The sequence below is a fragment of the Oncorhynchus gorbuscha genome, linkage group LG15 (assembly GCF_021184085.1).
Source record: "Oncorhynchus gorbuscha isolate QuinsamMale2020 ecotype Even-year linkage group LG15, OgorEven_v1.0, whole genome shotgun sequence".
Taxonomy (NCBI): domain Eukaryota; kingdom Metazoa; phylum Chordata; class Actinopteri; order Salmoniformes; family Salmonidae; genus Oncorhynchus; species Oncorhynchus gorbuscha.
The window spans coordinates 67,276,855-67,290,826 of record NC_060187.1 but is presented as its reverse complement, the minus strand read 5'-3'; the positions used below and the strand labels follow the sequence as shown (position 1 = coordinate 67,290,826).

Here is a 13,972-nt window from a genome sequence, read left to right as displayed (position 1 = left end):
TACTAAACTTGGCCTCGATGAAAGGTGCACTGCATGAGCATAAGGCTGCCAAAGATTCAACCACTGTTCTTGGCGATGCTGATACTACGCCACCAGATGGCGCCTGAGTAAAAGCACATTGATCAGGGGTGAACAACTTCTGACTGTCCTCTAGGGCTGCATTCCTGGCTGTTTTTGATTTTCTCCTAACTGGTAAAGTAGTACACACCCTGGGGAATCAGTGATATTAACTGTCAATGGTGTGTGCAATGCACACATTTGCCTTCCCAGAGTTAAGGTAGTTTAAATCAAAATGTTTATAAAATGATTTGGTTAGTGATTCACATTTCTCTGATACATTCATATTTTCAGTAGTTTTGTGTAGAGAGGATTTACCAATTGATCAAAGTTATGAAAAATGTTGAATGTAAGATTTTAACCAACCTGAAACAGTTCATTTAATTATCACAAGAAGACTAGCCATCATGATCATATAACTATGAGCTCTATTATCAACTCACATGTAGGCAATACAGTTAGCCTTATCAATGAATCAGAGTTGTGACCCTGCCCACTTAATTAAACAGGCAATCCTCTCATTGGTTCATAAATGGCTCCACCTATCCTTCAGCTTTTGCAAACTATATATACCTAGTCACTGTACAGTACCTTATATAAAACAGGGTAATGAACAGAGCATTTTGAAGCATAATCTAGTCCAAATGGTTGTCCAAGTCAAACCCAGCTCACACCACTGCAGCAAGACAATTGAGGGAACTCAGCAAATAGTGGAAGCTAATATCTTATTACATGGGGCTGAAAATTTCGGGAAATCAGGTAGGAATGTGTTCTTGTCTTTCTGTTTAATATGCACCTTGCAATGTTCCCAGAAAGAGGTGTTGTCAACAGTTAACGAGTTATATGCTAGTGTCTGACATCTGACAATACTGTTTATCTGACGGAAGGTCTACCAATTTCTTTTATTTAATATTTGATTTAACCAGGTAGGCAAGTTGAGAACAAGTTATCATTTACAACTGCGACCTGGCCAATATAAAGCAAAGCAGTGTAACACAGACAACAACACAGAGTTACACATGGAATAAACAATAAACAAGCCAATAACACAATAAACATGTCAATGACACAGTAGAAAAAAAGAAAGTCCATATACAAAAGGCATGAGTGATACTGGTATACAGCATCTGCGACCGCTCCAGCTTCGAGGTAGTGCGCCAACAAGTGCAGCGCATTCGCCACGCCAGTAGGAAGATGTCTACAACAGCGCCCATCATCATTGTTGGGAACAAACGCGATTTGCAGCACCGACGGACAGTCTCAAGTGGGGAGCGCCGACTCCTTGCTATCTCGGAATATTGCGTATTTTTTCGAGATATCCGCAGCTGAAACATACCACGGTGTTTTGCTGGTGTTCCATGGACTGATAGATCTTATCTGGGAGTCGAGAGCTCTGCGGAAAGGTGCTGTAGTGAGAAGCATGTCAGCTATATTCGGGAAGAAACGTGCAGAGTAATCTACCACAGGATAGACTACATTATGCGCAATGAGATTTGGATAGTCAGAACATGTAGGTAGCTACACCGTTGGCAATTGAGAAAAATTGTCTATGGCAGGTTGTAGTGCAACTGCAGGTGCTGAGAGGGAACTTATTTGGGAGGTTTTCAGAAAGGAGAAATTGTTTATCTTGTAGAGTTACACTAAAGATTGAATTGCAGATGGAAGCAGTCATTCAATAATTTATTCTACTTTCTGAAGTTGAAAAGTAGGCTTACAGTACTGTTGATAAACTGTATGAGAAATCATGTGCACTTCCATCCTTCACTCAATATGTATTCAATGTGAAGCATGAACAGGAATCTGGAGTAGCTGACATCTGACAATACTGTTGATCTGATTGAAGTCCTACCCGTTGCCAATTGTTAGGGAGTTTCTGTTCAGTGACAATGTACATTCAGTTTGTAAAATGTTGAAGGCTTGATGTGTGTATAATCAGCAATGCAAAACTGCAAACTTCCCGCCAGGATGTCCTGACTGGATACCCAAATATGGGCATGCACACGTCATCCGGACATAGGGTCATAAATCAATAGTTTGACACGTGCCGTCTACTATTTTCTCTCTAATGTGGATAAAACTATTTAATTTCTGTGTAATAAATATTTGGGGAAAGTTATATGTTGTAATGTTCACCTTTATGCAATGCATGAAACATGAATGGGTTATTCTGGGAAAGTACATGAATGAGCTGAGTACTGTACTGTAGATGGGGAAATGGCACTTTATTTCACTCTTCATAACCTCAATACATTTCACCGCAGCAATACAAATGTTATTTATTTCTTGAATACAACCAATATTATGTTGATGCGTACTGTAGGACAATCTAAATGTGTCATGTATTATATGTTATGAAATAATAAATGTTATGACATTGTAATAAAGACATACACATTTTCTACTGTCTATTTGATGCTCATTCCTCAATCAACACATTCAACATCCTTCCATCATCCATATTTAGGCCAATCCATATTCTACCTTTAATCATGACAAGCTATGTTTCTCACGGCTACTTAGTGTAACAGAAAACAGAATGCGACATCAGGTTAGCACATCATTGAAGAATAGTTAGGTCTAATATATAATGTGGTGCAAGGTGTATAATGTCACATGATGCTCAGTTAGGAAACCAAAACAAATGTGGGTTGGCGTCTGTACATGAAGAAGAACGCCTGAATCTTTCAGTGACATACATTGACACATTTTGGATTCCAATGGACCGATCACAGATTATGTCTGCTGAACTATGGCCCCCCTATGTGTACCCACAAACTAAAATCAACTAATAAGTCTTACACCTGGGCCTGCAAAGGGAGGCCATTTCTAGGACACTGGTGACTTCTTAGTGCTCTGTGGCCTCCACAACGGGTATTTCGACCTCTTCTATATCGGCCTTTTCTGAGTGCCCAGGGTTCAGGTACTGCAGGATGGGGTCTAGGAGGACCTCGACAGCCCAGGAGCGGCGACGCACGGTGCTGGTAGAAGGGAAGGCCAGGGTGTCCATCTCCTCCAGGCTGTCCTGCATCTGGCTGTCCTGGCGGTCATTGTGTTCGTTGTCCGGGGTTAGCCCGGGGGCTGAGGCGTTGCCTCCACTGGATGAGATCCTGCAGGAGCGGATTGACAGGCTCTTGCGTCTGAGTGGGCTGCCGTTTCCTTCGTCAAAGTAGTACTCAGTAGTCTCCACCTCGGGCACATCAGCACTGGACGAGCTCCTGCGGGAGCGGGGAGAAATGCTCTGGTATCTGGGTGGGCTCTCATCTTTTGCGTGTGCATTCTTCTCTGCGGTCTCCACCTCGGGAATAACGGTCTCGTCTGAGGATGGTTCAGAGCTCAGGTACTGGAGGATGGGGCCAAGGAGGACCTCGGCAGCCAAAGATCGGCGGCGCAAAGCACTGGTAGAAGAGACCTCCAGGATGTTGAACTCCACAGAGAGAGGCTCTTCATTCCGCATCTGGCTGCCCTGGCGGACGTTTGATGGGTTGCCAGCACTTGATGAGCTTCTACGGGAGCGAACAGACAGGCTCTTGCATCTGGGTGGGCTCTCGTCTCTGGCTTCTCTGTGGTTCTTGGTTGTCTCCACCTCAGGTACAACAGGCTCGTCTGAGAGTGGCTCAGAGCTAATGTACTGGAGGATGGAACCTAGAAGGACCTCGGCAGCCAAGGAGGGGTGACTCACAGTGCTGGTAGAATGAAGCTCTAGGGGGTCCAGCTCCAGAAAAAGAGGCTGGTCGTCTGGCTTCTGGCTGCCCCGGCGAGAGAGAGGCTGGTCATCCAGGTTACCAGCACTTGATGAGCTTCTGTGGGAGTGGGCAGATAGGCTGTTGCTCACATCTCTTGCATCTGAGTAGTACTCGGTGCTCTCCACCTCGAGTGCCATGGCCTCATCTGAGACTTTCTCAGGGCTCAGGTCCTCAGTGGTCTCCACCTTGGGTATAATGGTCTCGTCTGAGGGTGGCTCAGAGCTCAGGTACTGGAGGATGGAGCCAAGGAGGACTTCGGCAGCCGAGGTGGGGCGAAGCACGGTGCTTGTAGAAGGGAGCTCCAGGGGGTCTAGCTCCAGAGAGAGAGGCTGATCCTCTGGCATCTGGCTGCCCCGGCGAGAGAGAGGCTGGTCATCTGGCTTCTGGCTGCCCCGGCGAGAGAGAGGCTGGTCGACAGGCTTCTGGCTGCCCTGGCGAGAGAGAGGCTGGTCATCGCCGTTGGCTGGGTTAGCCGGGGCTGGGTCGGGGACTGGGCTGGGGTCTGGGGGATTGATATTGCTGGATGAGCCCCTGCGTACTGAAGAGCGATGACACACAGCGATAGTTAAAGGGAGATCCAGGTCCTTGAGCTCCAGAGATAGAGTCTGGTCATCCTGCTTCTGGCTGCCATGGCTGCTGTTGGGCGATTTGGCTGGGGCTGGACTGAGGGCACTGGTTGAGCCCCTTTGGGAGCGGGCATACGAGCTTGTGCGTTTGTGTGGGCGGCCGTCCATGGCCTTGAGAAAGAGGCTATTGGCAGAACTGCGGCGAGTGGTGTCAGAGGACATGGATTCCTGGTGGTTGAGGAAGTCCTCCACATCCTGATCACTTGGCTGCTGGAGCTGAGACAGAGACAGAGATAGAGAGAGAAAGAGAGACAGACAGAGAGACAGAGAGAGAGACAGAGAGAGAAAGCGACCGAGATAAAAGGTGGGGGTACACAGGGGATTAAGACTGTGGGGAATATACATACAGAGCGACATATAAGGGCAAATAAAGGAGAGATTAGACGAGGGGAGATGATACAAAGAGGAAGGTTAAGTAACCTAGTAAGGAAGGGTGCAACTATAATCTAGAATGCTCACCATGTTGTAGAGAGGGGTGCTGTTGACCAGCAGCTGTAGTAGGATCTTGCCCAGCTCCTGCAGGTCAGCCACCACAAGCTGCACCTGAGCAGGGAGTCCCAACAACTGCTTGACGGGCCCCAGTTCAGCCAGGACCCGTACCTGGGCCTTCAGCTGGTCCAGGGCCAGCCTCCTCACGACCTCTAGACGCAACACCTGGTATACGTAGAGCAGCTGCAGTCTCTGGAGCACAGAGCCTACCACCTCCAGCAACCTGCTCAGGCCCATCTGATGATACAATGATAAGGCACTTAGCTGAAGACTGACAGACTTATAATGGCAGTTACAGTGGCAGTTACAGTTGAAGTCAGAAGTTTACATACACCTCAGCCAAATACATTTAAACTCAGCTTTTCACAATTCCTGACATCCTAGTAAAGATTCCCTGTTTTAGGTCAGTTAGGAACACCACTTTTTTTAAAGAATAATAATAGTAGAGAAAATTATTTATTTATTATTTTGTAGTTCATTCCAATGACTGGAATGAACTACAAAAATCTCTGAAACTGGAAACACTTATCTCCCTCACTAGCTTTAAGCACCAACTGTCAGAGCAGCTCACAGATTACTGCACCTGTACATAGCCCACCTATCATTTAGCCCAAACAACTACCTCTTTCCCAACTGTATTTAATTAATTAATTAATTTTGCTCCTTTGCACCCCATTATTTTTATTTCTACTTTGCACATTCTTGCATTGCAAAACTACCATTTCAGTGTTTTACTTGCTATATTGTATTTACTTTGCCACCATGGCCTTTTTTGCCTTTACGTCCCTTCTCAGCTCATTTGCTCACATCGTATATAGACTTGTTTATACTGTATTATTGACTGTATGTTTGTTTTACTCCATGTGTAACTCTGTGTCGTTGTATCTGTCGAACTGCTTTGCTTTATCTTGGCTAGGTCACAATTGTAAAGGAGAACTTGTTCTCAACTTGCCTACCTGGTTAAATAAAGGTGAAATAAATAAAATAAAAACTGAGTCAGGTTTGTAGGCCTCCTTGCTTGCACACACTTTTTCAGTTCTGCCCACAAATGTTCTATAGGTTTGAGGTCAGGGCTTTATGATGGCCACTCCAATACCTTGACTTTGTTGTCCTTAAGCCATTTTGCCACAACTTTGGAAGTATACTTAGGGTCATAGTCAATTTGGAAGACCCATTTGCAACCAAGCTTTAACTTCCTGACTGACGTCTTGAGATGTTGCTTCAATATATCCACATCATTTTCTTTCCTCGTGATGTCATCTATTTTGTGAAGTGCACCAGTCCCTCCTGCAGCAAAGACCCCCACAATATGATGCTGCCACCCTGTGCTTCACGGTTGGGATGATGTTCTTCGGCTTGCAAGCCTCCCCCTTTTTCCTCCAAACATAATGATGGTCATTATGGCCAAACAGTTGTATTTTTGTTTCATCAGACCAGAGGACATTTCTCCAAAAAGTACAATCTTTGTCCCCATGTGCAGTTGCAAACCCATAGTTGCTAACCCATAGTCTGGCTGTAACGGCTGTTGGAAGGAGAGGACCAATGTGCAGTAGGGTATGTGTTCATGGTAGATTTAATAAAGAAACTGAACACTAGAACAAAAAACAACAAAGCGGAACAAACAAAACAGTTCTGTAAGGTGAAGACACACAAAGACAGAAAACAACGACCCACAAACACAGATGGGAACAGGCTACCTAAGTATGGTTCTCAATCAGAGACAACGGTTGCCAGCTGCCTCTGATTGGGAACCATACCAGGCCAAACACATAGAAATACAAAACCTAGACTACAAAACATAGAATGCCCACCCCAACTCATGCCCTGACCAAACTAAAACAGAGACATAAAAAAAGGAACTAAGGTCAGGACTTGACACTGGCTTTTTCCATGCTGAGCGGCCTTTCAGGTTATATCGATATAGGACTCGTTTTACTGTGGATATAGATACTTTTGTACCCGTTTCCTCCAGGATCTTCACAAGGTCCTTTGCTGTTGTTCTCGGATTGATTTGCACTTTTCACACCAAAGTACGTTCATCTCTAGGAGACAGAACGCGTCTCCTTCCTGAACGGTATGATGGCTGCGTAGTCCCACAGTGTTGATACTTGCGTTCTATTGTTTGTACAGATGAACGTGGTACCTTCAGGCATTTGGAAATTGCTCCCAAGGATGAACCAGACTTGTGGAGGTCTACAATTGTTTTTGAGCTCTTGACTGATATCTTTTGATTTTCCCATGATGTCAAGCAAAGAGGCACTGAGTTTGAAGGTAGGCCTTGAAATGCATCCACAGGTACACCTCCAATTAACTCAAATTATGTCAATTAGCCTATCAGAAGATTCTAAAGCCATGACATCATTTTCTGTTTAAAGGCACAGTCAACTGAGTGTATGTAAACTTCTGAACACTGGAATTGTGATACTGTGCGTTATAAGTGAAATAATCTTCCTGTAAACAATTGTTGGAAAAATGACTTGTGTCATGCACAAAGTAGATGTCCTAATCGACTTGCCAAAACTGTAGTTTGTTAACAAGACATTTGTGGAGTGGTTGAAAAAAAGTGTTAATGACTCCAACCAAGTGTATGTACATTTCTGACTTCCAACTGTATATGAATTTCATCTTTGGGGAAATTGTTGAAGGACCCTTTAAAGCGATTTCTCACCACTATTTGTGAAGTTGAAAAAACAAACATGACAAACTGACAGTCACTGTAAAACTAGTCAATTAGCCATAAAAAGCAACCAATGTCCGTCCACTGCCAAGAGGATGTCATCTGACCTGGAGGACACTTGAATATGACCGTTGATGAAATGCGTCATTCTTTTTACATCTGTTCTCTTCTGCATTATAAGATCTGACATATCACATCACTTGTGATGCCTGGCAGCGTAACTTATTTACCGCAGCAGTAACGTGGAACTAGAAGCAGATCAAATCACACCATCCTCCAGGCTTTTACATGTGAGCTTGTAGTGCGGATCAACAGGTCCAGATAGGCAACCACATTTGACCAAGTCTCTAGAACTAGGCCAAAAGTACCACAGTTTTGGTGGGGAAGACAACAAGTGGTGGGAGAGGTATTTGGGTCAGCTAAGTGACAGACTATCCCCTTGTGTTCCTACTGTGTGAAACCAAACCAAGGATTCTGGTGAGGAGACAGGACACTGGGCCAAAGTAGCCTGGGGACAGACTCAGGGCAAACGTAACAATGCAGCATGGTACCTGCTGCCAAATTTCATCAATGTAGGACATCTGAGGACACCACACACACACACACACACACACACACACACACACACACACACACACACACACACACACACACACACACACACACACACACACACACACACACACACACACACACACACACACACACACACACACACACACACACACACACACACACACACACACACACACACGCAATCGCTGTCTCACACACTCGATTCTGTCCCAGTGCCTCAGTCTCTATGGGAGAGTGTGCAGGAGCATTAATGAGGGTGTTTGTCTGTTGAGGCTGACCCTCATTGGTGGGCTTTCAGCACCAGCCTATTCTCCTCTCTCTCAAGCCAGCAGCCTGCAGCAGCAGTTAGGGTCATTTATCACCAATTACCCCTGGGAAAAATGGGGACTCAGGTCGTTCCATCACAGCACATTTACAAGAGGTTCAAGCAAAGAGGCTGCTGGAAACCCTATAGCTGTAAGGGAAAACATATAATATCTCTACGAAAATGCATTAAACATTTCCTAGTGTTACTGTTCATTTTTATATGTTTTTATTCAGTAACTACTTTGACAGCTTCGCTATACACCCAATTTTAGGTCACTGAACCATAAACCTAAAAATGTATGTATTATAAAACAATCCATTGAAATTCTAGTAGTTATTCTTCTCAATGTTCATCCTCTTTCCTAAAAGCCTCCTTGAGGTGACCCATATAGTGACCCTGTTATTGAAAATATCCCCCAATTTCAACTAACCTAAACCCAGCTTGAGCTTCATATCAACAGTAAGCCTCACAATGAATGAATTTCTAAACATGCCACCATAGTGTTTTTTGTTAGTTTCCACAACTCTTGCATTCAGAGAGCTGTGTATGTTTACTGTCTGTGTCTTATTGGTCCATCAAAGTCTTGCCCCCCAGCCCTCATATCTCCTCATCACTCTGTGTGTTTGTCTGTCTGAGTGTGTGCTGCAGGGGCAGTGGTAGGCTCTAAAGCTCACATAGGCCAAATCCCACAGGGACCATTCTCAGGACGGGAGGTAGCTTAGTGGTTAGAGCGCTGGGCCAGTACCTGAAAGGTTGCTGGATTGACTCTCTGAGCTGACAAGGTCAAATCTGTCTTTCTGCCCATGAACAAGGCAGTTAACCCACTGTTTCCCGGTAGGCTGTCATTCTAAATAAGAATTTATTCTTAACTGACTTGCCTAGTTAAATAAAGGTTAAATGATTGATTTAACAGAGATTACAGAGGAGGTCAACAAAGAGCAGCTGAGGTGCTGCCTGAAAATGCTATGTTTTATTCATCCATTTAAAGTTATTCTGTTGTGATTTTATCATTACATTGTTATTATCATTATGTTTTACTTTTAGTGTAAATTATTATATTGTCTGAATGTTAGACTATTTTAACTGTACATATAAATGTCTTTAATACATTGTTCGATTTTGTGCTGTACCCTGATTGAGTAAAGAGGAGGCGGTATAGTTTATCATGATGGATGCGAGGTCTGACAGCAATGAGGAACAGATTGGTGTGTGGAGGAAAACGAGAAGGAAGAGAAAGGTGTAAAAACACAGGGGAGTGAGACACGGAGGGTGGGAAAGGATGAGTGGTTCAGATGAATGAGAGTCATAGTGTGAGAAAGGACGAAGAGGAGAGAGCAGATTGACCTGGGCTAGGACGTGATACGTGTAAAGCAAGAGGGCTGTAGTTGAGGCTACAGGCACAGCCATAGAGAGGGTTCTAGGTGATTCTCACCCTTTCGGTAGCATCCTGTAGCATCCCCATGGCCTGCTCCAGCCTGTTTCTGAGCTTCAGCAGGCGGTGGTACAGCTGCAGGCTCAGATAGAGCAGGAGGCCTCGGAACCGCGTCCACAACCCAGGCTCATCCTCCCCATCTTCATCCTCATACTGCTGTGTCCTCCTCTCCCACTCTAGGCCTGGGGAACACACAGAGGCAAATCAAAAGACAAATATAGTGTGGTCAACTCAACAGAAAGATGTAGATGTGTCTTTGTTGCCAAAACCTGCCCTCGTAACTGTAGCGTCCAATATTCGAAGAAGACTGGACACAGCCATATTGACAGAGCGAGGTGTTAGGGACATATACTTCCCACTGGGAACACACTGGTTGAATCAACGTTGTTTCCACGTCATTTCAATGAAATGACATTGAACCAATGTGGAGTAGACGTTGAATTGACATCTGTGCCCAGTGGGTTACTAGTAGTTGGTTGTATTTGCATGGTAGGCTATGTGTCATTTCTTCCACACAGGCATCACAACTCCTTTCACCCCTTCCAAACACCTCTTCCCCCACACACAGTGCGTCATCAGTGTGACACACTGTCTGATCAACGCAGTCTATGCACTCTACAATTACACACCATCATCTAAAAACATGCTTGCTTGTTTACATGTTGATGAACGATGAAAGGAAATAGAATTTACAAGCACACTTTATATTTCAAGTGAGGATATGAGTCACTATGACTTGATAATGTACTGCAATGTTACCAAGACAACAGTGCATCACATCAATCTGGTTGATTTGATCTAATTTCATGTTGATTTGATCTCCTTTACAGACAGCAGGATATCAATTATGCTCTATTTTAATTAGTTATTTATTATAATTTTTCCTATGATTAAAATATTTACAAAACAACACAAAAAAAACATTTGAAGAATCGTTTTTATTCTCAAATCTGTTATTATGGATTTCATTGTGTATTAGAACAGCCTCAAAACAAATTAGTAGGGACATTATCAAACACTTGAAGAGCATTAACAACCCCTGTGGTAAAGCTCAGAAAGCAGCAATAGGATGACCATGCAGATTGTGGTGTACACTGTATACTGTTACCTGATTTTAGACCAAAGACCTCATAAAGCATTCATGAATACACTTCAGCGGAAAGACAGCTTCCCAATCCACCATTCGACAAAGACTGTGTAAAGTGCACTAGCCCCTCCACTACCCTCCACCAAAACTCACGCAGTTTAGCCGTCAGGGGCATGTACTTGGCCATGGCCTCCTCTGAGCGTGTGAGGATGTCGTCCAGGCCCGAGGTGGCTATCTGACCCAGCTGTGACTCCTGCAGAGCCAGGAGGTAGTACCAGGTGGCATCGGTCAGCTTGTCCCAGCGCCCCTGTATCCCGTCCAGCTCATCATTCACACGCAGTTGCACGTCATCCAGGGTCAGAAAGAAGGCATCCTTCAGGTGACCCAATACCTGTGGGGAGGATGGGGGGTGGAGGAGAGGAGGGTTGTAGGGAATAGGGTGATAAAGATGTAGCAGGGTGTTAAAGGGAGATAATGAAAGAAGTGAAAGATGGCGCGTGAAGTAAAAGGGGGAGGTGGGAGTGGTAGAATAGTTGTAGATAATAAGGTAGAAAGAAAGGGAGAGAGGCCGTTTTGGAATTTAGAAAAAGGGAAAAAATAATCAGTCAGAGCAATAGGAGGATGTTATAAATGGAATCCATCCAACATGACTAATGATCAATAGCAGTAACCTTCCACATAGTCTAACGCCATTAAACTTAATGTCAATGTCAACTGTTGAAACTCTGGTAATGCATCTAATAGACTATAAAGTGGTGTGAAACGTCAGTTAATGCTGGAACAATCAGAATGTGTCTCCGATAACAGACCAGTCAGTCAGCCTCACACACTGCATCATCACCCAGTGGGCCAGGCAGAACAGAAACAGAGAGAGAAGAGACCCACCTCCTCTGTAGACTGGTGCAGGACGGGAAAGTTCTTTTCCAGCTGGTCCAAGCCCATACAAGCATAGTTATTGACGACCTCAACTGCAATGTGAGGGATGGAAACCAAAAGTTAAAAAAGTTAGAGTTATTTAGTGGTAGCAGTGGCATCCATGTTAAAGTTATTCAGATTTGACATTTTATATTTGATGGCAGATGAGAGTTATAAGGCAATAGGGTATAATCAATCAGTAGAGTTTTCAGTATTCAGTGGACTCACTCTGGGGCTCCAGACTAAGTAGGAGAGGGGTGGCACGGAGAATGGCAGCCTGGGACGCATTACGCACCCCAATCTCAGCCATGCCCCCCACCACACCCAGGAGCGGGTAACGGCCTTTTACGTCCATGTAAACTGAAACAACAGTTTTCAGGGCGGAGTCGAAGAGCGGCAGATTAGCCACACGTTGCACGAGGTTGGCCTGGGGATAGAAGGACAATTTACTCCCTTGGAATCAAACGTTTAACCCCTGGTTATTGTTTATATATATTTTCCAGCTCACCTCAATGTAATGATTATTTGTGTACGACATGTCCTTTTCACCAATCCTGTAAAACAGAATATGTAGAAAGAGTGAATTACCTTAGTGACTGTCAGGCAAACACCTCATAGGGACACAGGGGCCAAAGCAGAATACCCCACATCTGTTTCATAATTACTTCCTTATCTTGAATCTAACGTCTAATGTCTAATGTCTAGAATCTAATGTCAGCTGCTAGGGTGCCACAATGATATCAGTTGTTCTATGCTCCTAGCATGGAATTCTAGTTATCCCTTCAATGGGCGCTGACCATACCCAAGGAGGATGACAGTGAACAATGGGAGTCATGAAAGGGAGTGAACTGTTCAGCAGTGCTGCAATGAAGAAACCATTTCAAACAATTATGTAATTAATTTAAGTAACAGTAAGGAACTCAATAAATATTTTCATAAACCAGAGGTCATCCATCCTTACATCCAGGTTTTAGTATGATCAAATATTAAGCCACAGCCTAGTGGTATTGACCAGAAACATAAACACAGAAAGCAATTCTGCTCACACTATCAAATGTAAAGGAAAATACTGAAAGACAAGAGAAATACATGCTTCGAATAAGATCAAGTAAGCAGAGCTTTGGATAGAATTACTGTCAATGATATATATAAAAACTATATGCCAACATAGGCTACCACTAACACCTTGTTGTAGCCCAGGCTAATGACTCCATCTGCCGTAAGATTGACCAACTAGGTAGCCTTGCCTAGGAAAATAAGGAAACATTTCTTGAAGGCTGATAAAAACAATGGAATAACATTCTTACCTCAGACAATTGTAGTTTTAAAGATTTGAAATATAATATGAAATTTAACAAACTCTTCTCCAAGTGTTTATGCAGCTTTGGCTCGCACAACTTTCAATTCAGCCTATCAACTCCTGAGCTTCCAGAGCCGTTCAGCACTAAATAAGTATAGCTGCTGAAGTGCGCGGGTTATGACATCTTTTCAATTTGGAAAGGACACGCATGTGATCGAACTGCGAATCACATTTTTGCACTCATCAATTAGAGGAGCATAGCAAATTGACGGATACCTTGCTTCTGCATTGATATTTCATGCATATTATTAAAAGCAGGCTCTCTATGTATTTTTTTGTTGTTGCTTGTTTATTGCCTTGTACTGTTTGTAAAGTGCACGTTTGTTATTTCTCTTCTTCTGTGGTGGAATGTCTACAACAGTCACGATAACAGCTGAAAACACCCTCCGGAGGTAGAAGGGTCAGCATTTGAACATCAGGTATTCCAAGTCTAAATTAAAGCCTAGGTCTACTACTTAGCCCTTCAAAAACTGTACTAGAACCTTAATGTTGAAGTAGGGGCTTTTAATGTCCTATCCCTTGCAACAGTCACTGAATAAATAAATGAAACATGCATAAGTGATTAGATTTCCAAAGCATCATTGGAAACACCATACACCGATTCAATCAGAAAACATGAATAGGCCTACAGGCACAAGATTGAGTCAACTTTCTGTGACTACTGAAATTATTCAGAGATGAAGTTGCTCACGGTCTTAAGAGG

General features: G+C 43.8%; 1 protein-coding gene across 1 annotated transcript; it reads right to left on the bottom strand.

Moving 5' to 3' along the window:
- Positions 1-2,264: 2,264 nt before the first annotated feature.
- On the bottom strand, positions 2,265-13,342 carry plin6 (perilipin 6). Its single transcript, XM_046299705.1, has 8 exons — positions 13,217-13,342; positions 12,418-12,463; positions 12,138-12,336; positions 11,880-11,962; positions 11,148-11,385; positions 9,908-10,089; positions 4,886-5,152; positions 2,265-4,642 (listed from the first exon to the last, which is right to left on the bottom strand). Exons 2-8 carry the CDS (start codon positions 12,445-12,447, stop codon positions 2,903-2,905), a joined length of 2,739 nt encoding a protein of 912 aa, XP_046155661.1. The 5' UTR covers positions 12,448-12,463; positions 13,217-13,342; the 3' UTR covers positions 2,265-2,902.
- Between the last annotated feature and the right edge of the window lie 630 nt (positions 13,343-13,972).